General features: G+C 34.9%; 1 protein-coding gene across 1 annotated transcript in view; it reads left to right on the top strand.

Annotated features, from left to right (window-relative positions):
- Window positions 1–18588, top strand: part of LOC105621695 (protein I'm not dead yet-like) — a 73653-nt gene that overhangs the window by 2843 nt on the left and 52222 nt on the right. Inside the window, exons 3-5 of the mRNA XM_012203161.1 lie at window positions 12668–12810; window positions 12899–12993; window positions 13891–14174. Coding sequence (XP_012058551.1) covers window positions 12668–12810; window positions 12899–12993; window positions 13891–14174 — 522 coding nt within the window. The remainder of the gene's footprint in view (window positions 1–12667; window positions 12811–12898; window positions 12994–13890; window positions 14175–18588) is intronic.

Below are 18588 nucleotides of genomic sequence, written 5' to 3'. Positions count from 1 at the left end.
ATATTATAAAGGAAGGGAGAAAGAAATACGTAATGTAAATACGTTAATGTAAGTTCATTTTAAAAAAATTCTTTTGCAACCACCAGTTATATATTTTCAATACATTTTGTACGCGCAATTCTTAACATGTCCACTTCGCATAATATTAGTAATATCTAAATTAGATAAAAATTCCATGTCTTCGTAAACTACAAGGTCTCGATGTACATGCGTTCTCACTCGTCATCCAGAAGAAAGTTCCACAGCCATTCGTTTCTCGCGTCTTGACATATATGATAGCATCATCTTCAAATACAGCTGCCGTAGTCAGGCTTTTCGCCTCGCTGTACGGAATCCTCCCGTCTTCCCATCGCAATCTTAGTTGATAAGCAATTAACCAGGAAGCGCAAGACCTGTCGGAACTTCTCAAAAATTTCCATGACACGGGACTCGTAAAAATGTAATGCGTGTTCCCTGTTTCAACACCGCCACTTTCTTCGTGATAAAATTTTTGTTAATGATGAATCCTTGCAGATCCACAAACGTATGACAATTTTTTGAGACTGCACCTCACTCCAATTTTTTTATCTCTTTACCAGGTATGTAAATATGAAATCGGAATTTATCAATAGATGGCCATAGCTGTCAATGTAGTTGCCATCAGACAGCGCCATTTCCTTGTTCTGACATCTGATAAATTTTCAACTCACAACAATATAAGTTTCATACAGCAGTATAGTTTGTAATAGCGTTGAACATGTCGAATTTTGTGCCTGGAAACTACGATTTGCGGACAGCATTAATTTTCTATTATCATTTGAAGAAAACTGCTGCAGAATGCATCGAATGCTTGTCGAAGCTTACGGTGAGCATGCTCTTGGTAAATCACAGTGCTTCGAGTGGTTTAAAAAATTCAAAAGTGGCGATTTTGACATGAGAAACGAAGAACGTGGAAAACCACCGAAAAAAATTGAAGACAGCGAATTGCAAGCATTGTTGGATGAAGATGACGCTCAAACTCATCAACAACTCGTGGATCAATTGAATGTGACACGAGAAGCCGTCTCCATACGTTTGAAATCCATGGGAAAGATCCAGAAGATGGGAAAATGGGTTCCACATGAACTCAATGAAAGACAGCAGGAAAATCGAAAAATCACTTACGAAATGCTGCTCGTCAGGTGCAAAAGAAAGTCATTTCTCCATCGAATTGTGACTGGCGATGAAAAATGGATATATTTTGAAAATCCTAAACGTAAAAGATCATGAGTAACTCCAGGCGAACCATCGACATCGACTGCAAGGCCATCGCTATGGACGGAAGACAATGGTCTGTGTTTGGTGGGATTAGGTGTGATCTATTATGAGCTGCGAAACCGTTAATACGCTATCGACAACAAATGATCAATTTGAATCAAGCTTTGTGTGAAAACCGACCGGAATATCAAAAAAAGCAACACAAAATGATTTTGCTTCATGATAATGCACCATCACACACAGCAAAACTGGTCAAGGAAACGAAAGGCATTTGGTTATGAAATACTTTCGCATGCGGCTTACTCACCAGACTTGGCTCCGTCCGATTATCACTTATTTGCATCGATGGAACACGCACTTGCTCAGCAGCGCTTCACTTCTTACGAAAATGACTAGATGACTGGTTTGGCTCAAAAGAGCAACATTTTTTTGGCGTGGCATCCACAAATTGTCAAACAGGTAGAAAAAATGTATAGCTACCGATGGGCAATACTTCGAATAAAATATTTTTTATCATTTTCATGCAATAAACGTGTATTTTCTATTAAAAAATTCCGGTTTCATACCTGGTAAAGTTTTAAATAAGTGTTGATGTCGAAATTTACATGATTTTGCGGACTACGTTAGTCAAGATTATACCAATCGCTACGCGATCGTGTATGATGAGACAATAGACTGTTGTACATTCTCCTTGTAATCAAATTCTATGCGTACGTCCACAGTGTCATTCTTGATTCGTTTTGTCGCGAGCAATCAGTGACCACAAAAGGCCGTTTCTCGACAAATGAGAGTACGTTGAGTAGCGTTTCAAAGCAATCGATTCCATAAGCAATATGCTTTACGAAAACATGCGTACATTTCAAATAGAAGTAGAATAGCGTCTCTTTTTGCCAAAATCCAGATTTAAATCGTCGTACGGATAAAACGCTAAATTTAGACAAAGTTTTACATTACTCAAATTACAATCGTCGAACACGCTAACATCTCGTGACATGATATTTTTTCGACTGGTTTGCAGAGCAAACGTATCGAGGCTTCTCAAGCTAAATCGCCGTTTTGACAATCCATGAATGCTTGGTCGTATTCTGTAACAGAGGATTCTCGTACAAATCTCATGAGCGAAAACTCATGCGTAGATAACGACCGCTTTCCAATACTCGCAGCATTGATAATTTGACCTCGTTTAACGCAATATGAGGCATCCACTGTACTTTAAATAATTCAATCTCAGACTCCGTTACAGGATTTCCCAAGCAATTGTAAGCGTTGCGCGTTCGTATCAAAATCAATTCGTGGTGAGCGTTGACGATCAAGCATTTGTAATCTTCGTAAAAATCCAACAGCATGCAGCACGCAAAAATTAAAGTGTCCTTTTTCCTTGTCGAATCTAGAATTCCATCCAGCGTACAGCGCAATTAAAACTTTATCGTCATTGATACGTATAATTCTTGAGCGTGCTAGTTATGACACGTTTCGGTTGTGGTCGATCTGCATACCGTTGATATCGAATTTCATCAAACACGACACACAATTATGCCACACAATTATTTACAATCGTCGTTGGCATCTGATCGTTTTTCGCCGTCAATTTTCCTTTGACATAAAGAAAATTTTCGCACGGCAACGTGTACAAATCCTGTTGCTGTATGGATATTCTTATCTCGTTGCTGTACTCGAATGTTGTTAGCAAACGGGTTGTACGTGTGTGTCTCAATCTTGACAATATGATCGGTAATATTCAAGATATCAATTATCTCAAAAGTTGCACTACGATCACAAAGATTGTAAAAATTAACATTCGACGCGCTGAGCTTCTTCTTGCTGATGCAGTTGGATGAGCAAGTGTTACTGAGCGGTCACCGGCCTTATAAAGAATGCGTTATCTCTCTGCGAGCGCTTCGCTCCGTTCAATACGAGAATCTCACGCACGCTTATTGCTGTTGCTGTCGCACGTGCAATCTGACGGTGATTTCCTCTCTCTGAAAATTACGGATAGAACGATACGCGTCGTCGTCCATTCTGGTCGACGACGCATATCGTTAGATCCGTAATGCTCTGTACGGTGATCGGCAGATAAATGATCTTCGCAGACCTTTTCGATATCTTATATCCCGCTCGGCGAAAATTCATGTATCGTGTGCGCACCTTTGCCGCGCCCGCGGTTACGTTACATTACGCGGATAACATTTACGTTCATTATGTTGATCAATACGTCCGATTCGTGCCATCTTCGTGGTAGTAGTATACGCTTCGACGAGAATCCCAGCAGCGATACAATTCTGTTGGGCTTGTCAAAGATTATTCTGTAGGCGCATTTAATTTCATATCTCATCGTGTATTAGTTTGCACGAAGTTATCGGATATTCTGCATTTTCGTCATCGTCATCGTTTTTGTTGTTATTGTTGTTGTTGTCGCTGTGTCCTGATTACCATCGGCCGCGACGCGGACATTTCCGTAAAATCGTACATAAAAAAATTCGTTTATGTCTCTCACATCGTACGAACTCTCGAGAATTATAATTTCTGCGTCGTCTTTGCCGAAATAAAATTTATTGTATTATTCCATTCGTTTGCATTAGGTATCGTATGATAAATCCCAAAAATTGTCAGGACAAGCTCGTAATCCCCGTCACTCAGACGGGGAAGTAATTCGCCGCGAGGAGGCTGCTCTTCCCACTCAGAGTGTCAGTGACACGGAAAAAGCGTTCGACCAATACTGAGACTTCATGACATCTCGTCGAGCTTTTTAAATTCACAAGCGTCGATAATTCGTAGAAACCACAGGCACATCTGTCTGCAGAAGCTCTGATCGTACGTCTGATTGTATCAGATAGCAATTATATTTTTTAAATATACTTTAGATCGCTTATAGGGTCTTTCAATAGAAACGCTCGAAATTTGTTAGATCATAGTAATTGTTGTTAAAGTGACATCTGTCAAATTTATTGTGAATTGTTTAGTAGTGTATGGCAAATCATCATGGAAGGTCATAGTGTTGAGCAACGTATGCAAGTCATAAAATTTTATTATCAAAATCAGTGCTCCGTTCGAGAAACGTTTCGCATTACGTGATTTTTATCCTCGCCATAACCGTCCTGCCGAGTCGACTATTCGACGTTTGGTAGCCAAATTCGAGTCAACCGGTTTGATAAATAATCATCCAACATCAGTATATCGCCGAAATGCAAGGTCTGCTGAAAACATCGCGGCTGTGCGTGAGAGTGTACGGGAAAACCCGAGACGGTCAATTTCTCGTCGTTCACAAGAACTTGGCCTTTCTGCGACTTCAACTTGGCGAATTTTGTGTCGGGACTTGAATCTGCACCCTTATAAAATTCAACTGACCCAGAAATTTAAAGTACACGACCATAGACAATAGCCGTGTGTTTGCTGATTGGGTTTTGAAGCAATTGGAAGTTAATCCAAATTTCGCCAAACAAATTATCTTTAGCGATGAGGTCCATTTTTGGATGAATGGATATATGAACAAATTATCGAATTTGGGATGATACCAATCCATGCGAGATACACCAGCTCCAAATGCATCCCGAGAAAGTCACTGTTTAGTGCGGATTTTGGTTTGGCGGAATCATCGGTCCTTCTTCCAAAACGAAGCGGGCATTGCCATAACCGTCAACGGCGAGCGCTACAGATCGATGATAAGCAACTTCTTGTGGCCTAAAATGGATGATATGGATACCGATAACATGTGGTTCCAACAAGATGGCGCTACGTGCCATACACCGCATGATACGATGGACATCCTGCACGAGCGATTTGAGAGCATGGTTATCTCGCGCGGCGGCGACGTGAACTGGCCACCGAGATCGTGCGATTTAACGCCTTTAGACTTCTTCCTTTTATTATTTTAAATCAGGCTATTTTAAATCGCAGGTCTATACGAATAAACTGCAAACAATTGATGCTCTCAAAGTCAATATAACAAATGCCATCCAACAAATTCAGCCAGATTTATGCGAGAAAGTCATTGAAAATTGGACCGAATATATGTCAAGTCGCGGCGGACATTTGACCGACGTTATATTCCATACTTAATGCCATAAAATATTCTTTCAAATAAAAAAAAATTGAGTGGATATTTCACACACAACTTGTTTTATTTACATTTAAAAATTGAGCGTCCTTATTGAAAGACCCTATATATAATACGTACTAACATTGCAAAAACTTTATAAATTAATTTTGATTTTGTATGTAAAAAAATATTGTCCTTATTTTGTAGAACATTGATAGTCACGTACAATTAATAAATTTCAAAAATTCGATCAGAGTGAAAACACAAATGTGGACTCATGCTATGGTGTATATATTAGGTGTACAACTTTGCTTCCGCCGTTTTTTTTCTGAAATTCGAGGCTTTATTGTAAAAAACTAGTTATACATTTATGATTCAAAGTATTGTCCATCGCTGGCCACTACTTTCTCCCATCTTTCGGGCAGCGTACGAATCCCGCGTCGAAAAAACTGGTCATCTTTTGAGGCTATCCACGAATCGATCCAATTTTTTACTTCATAAGACCGGAAGTGCTGGTCAGCCAGGCCGTGTGCCATTGATCGAAACAAGTGATAGTCAGAGGGAGCAACGTCTGGAAAATATGGCGGATGGGATAGGACTTCCCATTTCAACGTTTCCAAGTATGTCTTGACCACTTTCGCAACATGGGATCGAGCATTGTCATGCTGCAAAATCACTTTATCTCTCGTTGTATTGCGGCCGTTTGTCTTTCAATGCTCGGCTCAAACGCATCAATTGCATTCGATACCGATCGCCTGTGATTGTTTCAGTCAGTTTTAACAGTTCATAATACACTACGCCGAGCTGGTCCCACCAAATACAGAGCATGACCTTGGACGTCAAAATCACCGTTCTTGAAGCGTTGAAACCACTCACGACACGTTCTTTCACTAACCGGCCTCATCATAAGTATTTGAGAGCATTCGATGAGCCTCAGCCGCAGATTTCTTCATATTGAAGCAAAAAATTAAAATCTCCCGCAAATGACGAGAATTTGGCTCGTAAACTGACATTTTCGATCGAGAATAACTTTATAATGCAGACACAAATCAACTAATGTTTCTATGGAGTTATGTTGACAGATGTCCAAGTTTATTGTATGACGTCTATGATCTATTTATTTCGACCACCACTTACTGCTAAAGCCATCTATAGGAAAACGGCGGAAGCAAAGTTGTACACCTAATATGTTGCCCATCTATTTCCATAAGTGGAGGATAGACTAGCAAAAGCTCATGGAGATAGACTGCCTTTATAAATGACTTTATTGTAATTCAATTTTGGCATATAAAATTAAAAATAATTTTAAAAATTTTTGCAATTGTTAGTATGTTTACAAGTGAGTTAAAATATATTTCAGAAATAATACAATTGCTGTTTTATAAAATCTTGGGAATACAAATAAGTTTCCGCCGTTTGCAAAAGACGGCGCCACTAATAAACTATAGTTAAAATACTATAACTATAGTTAAAATTGTTTGATGTAAAACGACATATCATAAGATTGGACATCCGGCAACATCATAACCTTGAAATATTAGCGATTTTGTATCAGTGTCATATATTTTTTTTTGTACGAAAATGTCGAGCCGAATAAACATCATTTGCGGGAACATTTGATTTACTTCTTTAATTCGAAGAAATCAGCTAAGGCTCATAGATTGCTTGTAGAAGCATATGGTGATGCTGCCTTAAGTGAGAGAAATTGTCGTGAGTGGTTTCAAAAGTTTAAGAACGGTGATTTGACGTCGAAGATAAAGAAATGTAGCGGAAGGCCGAAAGTGTACGAAGACGCAGAATTGGAAGCATTATTGGATGAAGATTCGTGCCAAACGCAAAAAGAACTTGCACTTACATTATAGTGACTCAACAAACCATTTCATATCATTTGAAATCATTGGGAATGATTCAAAAGCAAAGGAATTGGATTCCATATGAACTGAAGCCGAGAAATGTTGAACGTCGATTTTTCACATGTGAAATGCTGCTTGCCAGGCATAAACGAAAGGGTTTTTGCATCGTATAGTCACTGGTGATGAAAAATAGATCCACTACGATAACCCAAAGAAGAGGAAATCATGGGGACCACCTGGCCATGCTTCAACATTGACAGCCAAGCCGAATATTCATGGAAAAAGACTCATGTTGTGTATTTGGTGGGATCAGCTTGGTGTCGTGTATTATGAGTTGCTCAAACCGAACAAGACCATTACTGGGGCTTTCTACACAATTGATGAAATTGAGCCGAGCACTCAAGGAAAAACGCGTCCACTACTATTCCAGGCATGATAAAATTATTCTCCTGTATGATAATGCTCGACCACATGTTGCGGCGCCAGTCAAAAGATACTACTTAGAAACACTCAAATGGGAAGTTCTACCCCACCCGCCGTATTCTCCGGACATTGCTCCTTCCAATTACCACTTGTTCTGATTGATGACGGATGGCCTGTCTGAGCAGCACTTCACATTATATGAATATATCAAAAATTGTATCGATGATTGGATAACCTCAAAAGATGAAGCGTTCTTCCGCGGTATCCACATGTTAGAAAAAAAAAATAACTAGCGATGGCCATTACTTTGAATAAAACATTATATACCGTTCTTTCACAATAAATGCTTAATTTTTGATAAAAAACGGCGGAAATTTATTTGTACTATCAATGATTTTTTATACAATCATTCGATGAAATTTATGCGAGTGTCCGAACTTCCAGCGGTAGTGTAGAAAAATACAGAGAAATATCATTCTAGTGCTAAGAGAGAATGCAATTTTTATTCTTCTTCTTTTGAGTAACGATTATGATGATGATTATTATGATGACAAAGAATATTTCTTGATAATATAATTTTAAAATACTCTTATTATTTACTTGAAACATGTAATACTTATGTTATATTTTTCTGTATGTGCACATTTTAAAACGAATTAAAAATTAAACAGAGTTTTCGAAGAATTTTTTTATCTTTTTTGCAATCGAGATATTATTTCTAATGCGTCGAATATTTGTCGTCTATATTGGCGCGCGGAGAGTGGGGCAAGCGCCCCGTACATCGTCGCGAGCCTCTAAGCTTGAACGGCACGGCGCGCCTGCTAAGCCATCCCCACTCTTCGCGGCCCGCGCGATCGGTGGAACATACATCCGGCAATATCAGTAGAATTTATGTCAGGTTAACCTTATATGTTATCAGGACCTGATTTGATTGACGTAAGGTAATCCTAAATAAGATACACCTAAGAAAATCCTCGTCAGTATAATTGATCTTTGTATGGTTTGTATGTTATAAAGACTTAGTTTGGTCCTAAGATAATGCTAATAAAGTATACTTAAGAAAATTCTCGTTAGGTTTGAGTATGGTTGATCTCGTTTCTAGTACGCAATCACGCCACCAGATGGACGGGTTACTCGTAAGAAGAAAATGTCTACAGTTCTTTAAGAAGGCGAATGCAATTCAATTTGGATAATCTCTTAGAGATTATAAAATTCTTTTAGAGTGCCTTCTGGATCTCTGAAATATACGTTTTTTGCTTCTTTTGGAATATGATGCTAAATTAAATAGCATTTACAATTCCCGACTTAGAAATTTATCCAGTGATTTTAGGTCCTAGCTAGATTGACCTTATTTCGTCCTGATGAAAATCTGATAAGAACTTTATCCTGATAAGGAACTTATCAGATCTGATGAGGCTATCCGGATGAGGATCTGACTACTGTGTGCGTTACTGATCAAGTCTCGATGAACTTATCTTATCAGGGCCTAATAACGAATATAATAAGATCAACCTGATTAGGATCTGATTCTAATCCTTGGATAAATTTCTAGTCGGATAGTAGATCGGGCGGACACGCGTATTCGACGGCTATCTTTGAACGTTAATATCTCATTAACTATTGTGCAAACTGCAAAATGGTAGAAAATTTTTCGACTCAGTTTAGTCCGCTCTATCTGCTCAGGATGGGTGGTGCCAAAATTTGGTGCCACTTTGTATGTGTTTTAAATTTTACATGTAGACTGTAATGTCCGGCTCTAATTTTCTCAAAATAAGATGCCAGCCGTAATCATAGAAACGCCGACAGCGCTGAAATGAAGTTAAGCGCTACGCTCATGTGCTCAGCGCATGGACAATAAACATTATTTCTTCGTTTATATTAAAGTAATAAACACAGGATACATTATCCAATTATATAAACCATCCAATTTTTAATCAGTCATACGGCAGCACAGACGGACGGTCAGTTTTTATAGACAATCATCTTGATAATAATTTAATACGAAAACATCATTAAAAACTTGTAAGTTAATCATCCAAGAGCAGGACTCTTAAACAAAAAATTTGCGTCACAATAAATGCATAACGATTAATGAAAAACAATCGCGAAATTACGAGAACAGCTGAGTGATTTTCCGCGCTATTGAATACGCAGAGACGCATGCGCAAAAATTTGCAATGCGCAGGTGCATGAATAGATGGAACAAAACTATGGGCGCTCAAATATAAAATCGTGCATGGAGACCCATGCATCGTCGATAAATTTCTGCATCCGGATCTACCAAAAATTGATATTGGTTGGAAAGTATAAGGAAAATCACAAAATCGGCATGATACACAAACATCCCTCTTACTGTAAGATGCTCCTCTTGTATCCATATATAAAGCAGCAAGATCCACGCACTGCTCATTTTCGTTGTATAGCATATCAGATTGTATCCAATATAGATACTTTGTAAAGGTAGCTTAAATTCACTAAGATTTAGAAATATTCGGCGCCAGACTTGACGACAAACCTGACTTATATTTTCGCGCTCAAATTGTATCTCGCGGCTAAGTCCGAAGAATAAATTGAACTTAGAAATTGTGACGCTCTGCTAAGCGAATTATTATTTGTAAAGTTTGTTTTGTTTTTGTTTTGCCTTCGTTTTACTTTTGTTTTGATCTTGTTTTGATTTTGTTTTTGTCTAGTCTCTTATATTTAGTTCCATTGTAATTTAATAAGTACGTTATAGACTCTATAACTTCTAACGAGTCTCTAATATAGAAACTCCTTTTTCGATTCAGAGTGCCTTAGCAGGGTCGCGTTCAGAATCTATCCCAGCCCTTAACCACACTTCGCGATCAACAACTGTGTTGAGTGCATCCTCCCCCTCATCGCTGAGCGTTACTCTCGATTGCGCTCAGCATCCTCCAAATGGATCCCCGCCACTTTCATCTGAGGCCGGGTGTTCCTTACACCACTTCTTTTTTCTCCCGTATTTCCTTCGCTAGTTAATCTACTATTGGGAGTACAAATTAGTTCGATCCGTTTTTTTGTGCATATATATCAAAACAAAATGAATGAACAGATCAATTAAAGTATTGTCTATCGCTGCCTACTACTTTTTCCCATCTCAATTTTCGAATTTCATCTCGAAAAAATGACTCATCTTTGGAGGCGATCCAATTTTCGATTTCTGCGAAAGAAGTGAACCGGTGACTTGCTGCATCCTTCGGAACAACCAATAATCAGAAAGAGCAATGTCCGGAGAATACGGCGGGTGCGGTAAAACGTTTCATTTGAGCATTTCCAAATATTTTTTTACGACTTTAGCTACATGAAGCCGAACGTTGTCATGAAAAAAAATACTTTATCATGGCTTTGCTTGTATTCCGGCCATTTTTTTCGCAATGCACGGCTCAAACGAATCAATTTAGCCGATACCGATCGGCCATAATGGAATCGCCAGATTTCAGCAGCTCATAGTAAACAAGACCCTTTTGGTCCTACCAGATACAAAGCATGATCTTCGAACCATGAATGTTCGGCTGTGTTGATGTTGAGGTCAATGGCAACGATTGACCGGGTTTAGCGTAGTATTTTTTCTTCTTGAGGTTGTTGTAGAATATCCACTTTTCATCTTCAGTCACAATCCGATGCAAAAAAATCTTTTCTCTGTTGTCTTTGAATCAGCTGTTCGCAAGTGAAAAATCGCCTTTCAATGTCTCTCGGTTTCAGTTCATAAGACACTCAATTTCCTTGTTTTTGAATCATTCCCATGGCTCTCAATCGTAGAAAGCTTGTTGAGTTACCCTTAATGATTCTGCAAGCTCCTCTTGCGTTTAACTCTGATCTTCTTCGAGTAATGCCTCTAATTCTTTGTCTTCGAATTTTTTTGGCTGTCCAGAGCGAGGCTTGTCTTCAACGCTGAAATTTCCATCCTCCAAACCATTCCTTACATAATTTATCAGTTAGTGCAGTGTCACCATAAACTTCGACAAGCATTGGCTTCAGCCGCACTTTTCTTCCAATTAAAGCAGAAAATCAAAACCTCCCGCAAATGCTGCTTGGTTAACACAAAATTCATATTTCAAACACAGTAAAAATCAAGGTTTTTGTATGAAACTCAAAGCAAAATAAACTGAATATTATTAGCAGATGTTTAACCTCTCTGAAACCGCCAAAATCAGCTGCCACTATGAACTATTCACAACTGCAGCTATTGTATATATTTTACACTTTATGTAAGTATATTTATTTTGTACATATTCTTAAGTGATTTCACTAGTGAAATGGAAATAATGCATTTTACCCATTTTATTTCGTTTTCTTTGCTATGTACAAAAAATTTTTTTAATCCATATATTTCAAAAAATTATAAGAGTTGATTATAAAATTTGAAAAATTTTGTCGCGCGGCGGCAACAAATATTTCAACGAACACTATAATTCCTAATAGCTATCACACACTGGACATGAAAACACTTGTTACGCGGTAAAATGCGACGCAATAAATTTACAGCTTCTAACATGTTCATTAGTACCGCGCATTTTGTTGCGCGACAAGCGTTTCTACGTCCAGTGTGTCGAAGCCATAAATTAACGGAAATAATTAACGATCATATAATATGCAATTGAAGCATGTTCCCACATGTGACAGCAGTTCATTATTCAAAAGCCGAAATATTTTTAAATGTTTCTGTAATAATGCTGCAAGATTCTCAAATCTTGCGCCATAATATGTGTTATATATTACAATTTCTAATATTTACAATATTGCAACGATATTACAGCGCAATTTGCAATATTGCAACATTTCTGCAATATTACTGCAAGTTTCTGTGCTGTATCGAAAATATCTTATTGATTAATTTTAAAATATTATCACATTTTTCAACTTAATAAATAATATTTTTTAATCGAATGTGTTTTACGAAAAAATATGTTTAATCAATGTTATTATAAAATCAATGTATTATAAAATAAAAATTTCAACGTATAATTCATAAATAATAAGCGATTACAAAAAAATTATGACGCCTATTAAGCTTGTGTATTTTTTGTATAATAACGAAATACTGAATTAATAAAATAACAAAAATAATGAATTCTTCTTTAACGAATGATAATCTTTCTAGGTTATACAACAGAGGTACAAGAATTTGGGTCCTATAACTTTTCATGAAACTTCAATAGCCACTTTATTCTTCACGTGCGTATTTCTTTGGATATTTCGCAAACCTGGTTTCGTCGTTGGATGGTCGGAAGTGATTACTGATATGTTAGTACATATATTTTAAAATTATAAAATATATTATTATGTGTACATGAGTGCTATGCAAGTATTCTAAAAATTAATAAATGTACAGAGATGTTAGAGATTCAGTGCCCGTGATATTCGTCGCCATCCTGATGTTTTTCATCCCAAAGGATCCTAGCTTCATATATTCTTTTAGTCAATATCGTAAGGAATGATAAAAATTTTGTTCAAAACCTCAAAACGCTGATAATAATAATTCTAAGTATTATCAAGTCATAATTACTAACATAGAAAATTATTTGTTTTAATGAAATAAACAAAAATATCAAATATAAAATTTGTGTAATAAAAGTAAAAGCTTTATTAAAATTTTTATTTTCATTTTATTTATATATCTCCTCGTAGAATATAGAAACTGAGTATTGCATTGTAATAATTGCAGAGACGTTGCAAAGATTTTTTTTGCAATATTACTTTAATAATGTTGCATTAATCTCAAATATATTATGAAAAGTAATGTTCTATCGCTCACCCGCGAATAATACGCAACATCACTATTAAATAGACTCGGGAGAATTCTAGTTCTCGAAAATAAAGGAATTATACAGGATAAAATAGAAAGCACAACCTATGAGATTTTTCTCTTACATTCTAACCAAATTCCTTAATAGAATGCCAAAATTAAAGGTTAAAAGTAAATGAGATGTATTTTAACAGTACAATCTTTAGTTCTTTTATGTAAAAATTAATCTAGAAGTATACGTATGATAATCTCGAAAGTTATACAGTGGCAAAACGTCTTAATATAAAATGGCATTTAAAAATTGTCAGAAACATCAAAACGTATAATATAGCTGGAATATTTTGTACTACAATATTTTTAAAAGCGAATATTTTATCACTACTGCAATGAGCAATACTGCAACAATCTGCAACTTCACAACGTTTTTACAATGTTGCAATCTTATAACGAAATATTTCTACAAACTGTCTCTGCAAACTGTCTATAGCGTATAGATCAAAGAATGGAATCACAAATTTTTCTTAGGACATTGTTTGCATTTGCATCTATGATTATGTTCAAAATTACAAAATTCGCAGCTGCTAAAAGGCCAAAAAGATCTTCAGAAGGTTTGATTACGTGGAAGGTAATCGAGAGTAAAATGCCATGGAGTCTAATGTTCCTGTTGGGTGGCGGTTTCGCAATCTCAAGAGGAAGTGTAGCATCAAGTATGGCAAGACGAGTCGGTGAAGCTCTAGTACCACTCCGTTTTTTACCACCCATTATAATACTTGCTGTTGTGTGCTTCTTCGAAGGCCTTGTGACAGAGTTTACCTCAAATGTGGGAGTGGCGAATATCACTTTACCAGTGATAGCGCAGATGGTAAATTATTCGTATATTTAGAAAAAATATGAAGTGCCTTACATCTAATAAGCACACTTAAATAATTAAAAACAGAAGGTTTTTTTGAAAAATTAGTTCTAAACATAAATTATTTATTAAAAAAGTAAGAAAATTTAAATCGACACAGGATGATAAAGAAGTAAAACTTGAGTGTATTATTAGCAATAATTGAGAATTATAGACGTTTCAATCACAATTTAGATTATCTTCAGCGTAACAAAGAAATAGTAACAAAAAATATTGAGCATTAAATTAAATTTTAATATAATAGAAATATATAATAAATTTTAATATAATATTAGATGCTTGAATTAATTCTCGCTGTTTTTGCTACAAAATCTCTGTTTATTTTATCAAAAAGGTATACCTGATATTTTAATCACAATATTGTCCATCGAAATTTTTTTCGACCTACAATCTTTTCTCACTTTTCGGATAACAAATAGATTCAGCGGTAGAAAAATTTAAGTTCTTTTGAAGCGATCCAATCATCGAGCAATTTTTTGATATCTTCGAAATAACTGATGTACTGCTCAAAAAGATCATGCTGCATCGACCGAAACAAATGGTAATATGAAGGAGCAATGTCTGGTGAATAGGGCGGATAGGGTAAGATATCTCATCCAAGTGCCTTCAAAATTTCTTTCACTTGTTTTGCAACATGTAGTCTAGCGTTATAAAAAAGAATAACTTTGTCATGTCTTTTGGCATATTGCGGATGTTTTTCTTTGAGTGGTCGATTCAAATTGAATAATTAACGTTGGTAGTGTTCAACATTGATAATTTGACTCGGTTGCAACAGCTCATAATACATTATATCGACTTGATCCTATCAAATGCACAGCATGACCTTCTTTCCATGAATATCCTGTTTTGGCATTGATGTGATGATTCTTGCGCTTAGGATTGTCATAACGAATCCATTTTTTATTGCCAGTCACAATTCGATGCAAAAATGACTTCCGTTTTTGTCTTCGAAACAGCAATTCACAAATGACTAAACGTTTTGTAATGTCTCTTTCTCTCAATTCATGTTGGACCCAGTTTCTTAACTTCTGGATCATTCCAATTGCTTTTAAAGCAAATTTATTAACGGTTGATTTATCGACATTTAATGTTTCCGACAACTCTTTGAGTGTCTGATATGAATTTTCTTAAAGTAATGCCTCCAATTCTCTATCTTCAAACTTCGGCTGACCAAATCGTTCTTTGTCATTTACATCAAAATCGTTGTTTTGGAATCTTCTAAACCAATCTCTGCAAATTGTTTTAGATAGAGCATGTTTCCCCAAGCTTCTAGCAAATGATGCTTTCAGCAGCAGATTTCTTGAGATTAAAACAGAAATGCTTCCCACAAATGCTCTTTTTTTGGTACGAAACTCGACATTTTTAATACGATAAAAAATTGTGTTCTTTGCGTCCAATCAAATGTTACATACTAATTATTAAAGTCTATTGATAGTATTTTCATACATCAGCAATCACTTTCGGTCATGTTGAAATAGCGCAAATAATGACCTCTCCCTGTTAATAGCGAGAATTAATTCAAAGCTAATATAAACGAGGCTCTTTGTGAACCCGAAAGTACAACCATAAAGTCAGAAATAATCATTCTTGAATAAATCTTCAAACGTGTATTATATTAAAATATGTATCAGAATACATATTTTGGTATTCAGATAAAACTAAAACATTAAATGCACAATAAAATATCTCAGTTTAATTTACAATTCATAAGCTATTCAAAAACTTAAATAATAAAAATTTTTAAACTTTTTTTAATATTATGACATTTGAAATTTTTCTGTAATTGCTCAAAAATGAATACCTTCTTTACATTCTTAATTTTTGTTTATATAAAAAAAAGATTATTTTGAAAGATTATTTTCAACTTAATTGAAAAAAACTTGGATTACAAAGAAATTTATACTTTTTAAAATGGTGAAATATTCGATTAATAAATTAACTAATGGTGTTCGTGAATTGCTGCTAAGATGGAAGAATAACAATTTTATCAATTCATCAATTTAAAAAATTCTACTAATGAGAGTAATTTCGAGAGTGTATACATTATACATAATACATTATATAGTTCATAAACAGAACTATCCATTAAGGATAATTGTAATATCGTTTATCGATAATACTTTCTATCTTTTGTCAACTTTTCTACATATCATTTCAAACAATATACCCAAATCGTTTAGTAGCACAGACAACAATTTCCAATTAGTACTGAAAGGGACATTGTTCGAAACGATACAATTTTTTAATTTTGTTAGAACATTATTCCCTTATTCAAATATTCCTATTAATTTGAGAATATTGAAAATACATAAAATTTTTTCATGAATGTAGTAAACACAATGAAGAATTTATATCCGCTGTTCAATTAGCTTGATTCGACCTATTTTTCCTTCGATGGTAGTTTTAATTAGCAAAGTTTTGGTATTCCTATAGGATCCCTTCTCTCTCCGATTGTGGAGAATTTGATTAAGAAGGATTTAGAAGCTAAAATACTGGAGATCATTGATATGCAACTTCCATTTTATTATCGATATGTTAATGACATAATAATGACAGATCCTAATAACTTACAAGGGATATTTCATAACTGTTTGGCATCGATTTGATTTTCCATGAAATATGTTGTTAAACACAAAAGTTTAAAAGATATGTATTTTTTATACATGCGCTAATTCATATTTAAGGGATGAAACACTCTTTAGAAGAAAAACTTTCGAGATGAATATCGTCGGTAGTATAAAAGATGGAAAAAAATTTTTTAACAAAAGTTATACGATTTAAGAATAGGTACTTTAAAGTTGTGAAAAAAAAAATTTTTTTTGTTTAACAATGTACCGCCACACACTACAGTTTTTCAAATTTTTCAAATATTTTCTACAAAATTAGAGATTATTTTTTTTCGAATTCAATCATGTATTAGAAATGTGATTTAGCTTTGAAAGTTTTGTAGAAGCCATGGCATCTAATGTCAGTATTGTCGTAAACATTCCAATCGCAACTATTGTTTCTTGTTATTGTTATTATTACTTCATGTTATTATTACTTAATGATATTTAATAATTTACTAATAATAGACGCAAAAACATCGAATTTATACTATTTATAAAAAAATGAAGCTTTGTAAAGAGCATTTTCGATACGTTGCTTTTATTTTTTAATCAAAAGAAAACGTGAAGCTGAAGATCATAGAATTCTAATAGAACTTATATTGCTCTATCAATTAAGACATGTGAATGTTGGTTCAGACGATTCAAAATGATCATTTCATTGTTAACCACAAGGATCGTTCAAGACAATCAAAAAAGCTCAAAAATTTGCATTATTGATTTGCATTATTGAACGAAAATCCAACACAATCCACTTCAGAACTTGCAAGAAAATTAAATGTGTTGATCGTGTATTTACTAATCTAAATGATGAGCAAGATTCATAAAAAAAGAAAATGGGTTCCACATCAATTGTCAGAAAATGTCATTACGAACATTGTGAACATTCAATTTTCGCTCAATTTAAACAAAAAAAAGAAAAGCTTTTTGTATCAAATTATTACTGTAGATGAAAAATCTATTTCGATAATAACGAAAGAATCATTGTTGAACTGGTTGATCCAAGCCAACCAATAAGATTTACTTCGAGGCGCAATATTCATTCAAAAGTATGTGTGTATTTAGTGGAACCAAGAAGGTGTTATATACTACGAACTTTTTTTAATCAGAAAGAAATTATCACCGCTGATCGCTATCAATAATATTTATTATATTTATTTACAATAATATTTATTTACAAATTGAAGCAAGTATTAGACTGAAAACAATCTCCAGTTGCAAGTAAACGACACAAAATGATCCTTCTTCACGACAATGCTCGATCTCATATTGCAATGAAGCAAATGTTATTAGAGCTGAAATAGGAAGTTTTACCGCATACCGCGTGTTCTCCAGACATTATTTCATCTGATTTTCACTTGTTGCGGTCAATGCAACATGTTCTGAAGGATACACACTTTCATAATTTCGAAGATTTGTGAAAATTTGTTGAAAATTGGATCAATTCCGAAGAATCTTTTTATTACTGTGAAATCCATCTTTTATCAGAAAAATGGAAAAAAGTTATACAAAACAAAGGAAAATATTGATCAAGATTATCGTTCATTATTTTAAATAAATCAGTTTTTGAGAAAAAGAATCCTCAAAATTAAATCGCATTCTTAATATTATTCGAATAAAATTACATTTATGTTTAACTCTTATAGGAATTATAGGCATTAATTCTTTGATTTATATAGATTATCTATATAAGACTATCTATATATATATATATATATATATATATATATATATATATATATATATATATATATATATAT

Source organism: Atta cephalotes (genome assembly GCF_000143395.1).
Source record: "Atta cephalotes unplaced genomic scaffold scaffold00036, whole genome shotgun sequence".
Lineage (NCBI taxonomy): Eukaryota > Metazoa > Arthropoda > Insecta > Hymenoptera > Formicidae > Atta > Atta cephalotes.
Note: the sequence above shows the minus strand (reverse complement) of the source record. Positions and strands in the feature narration are given on the sequence as shown.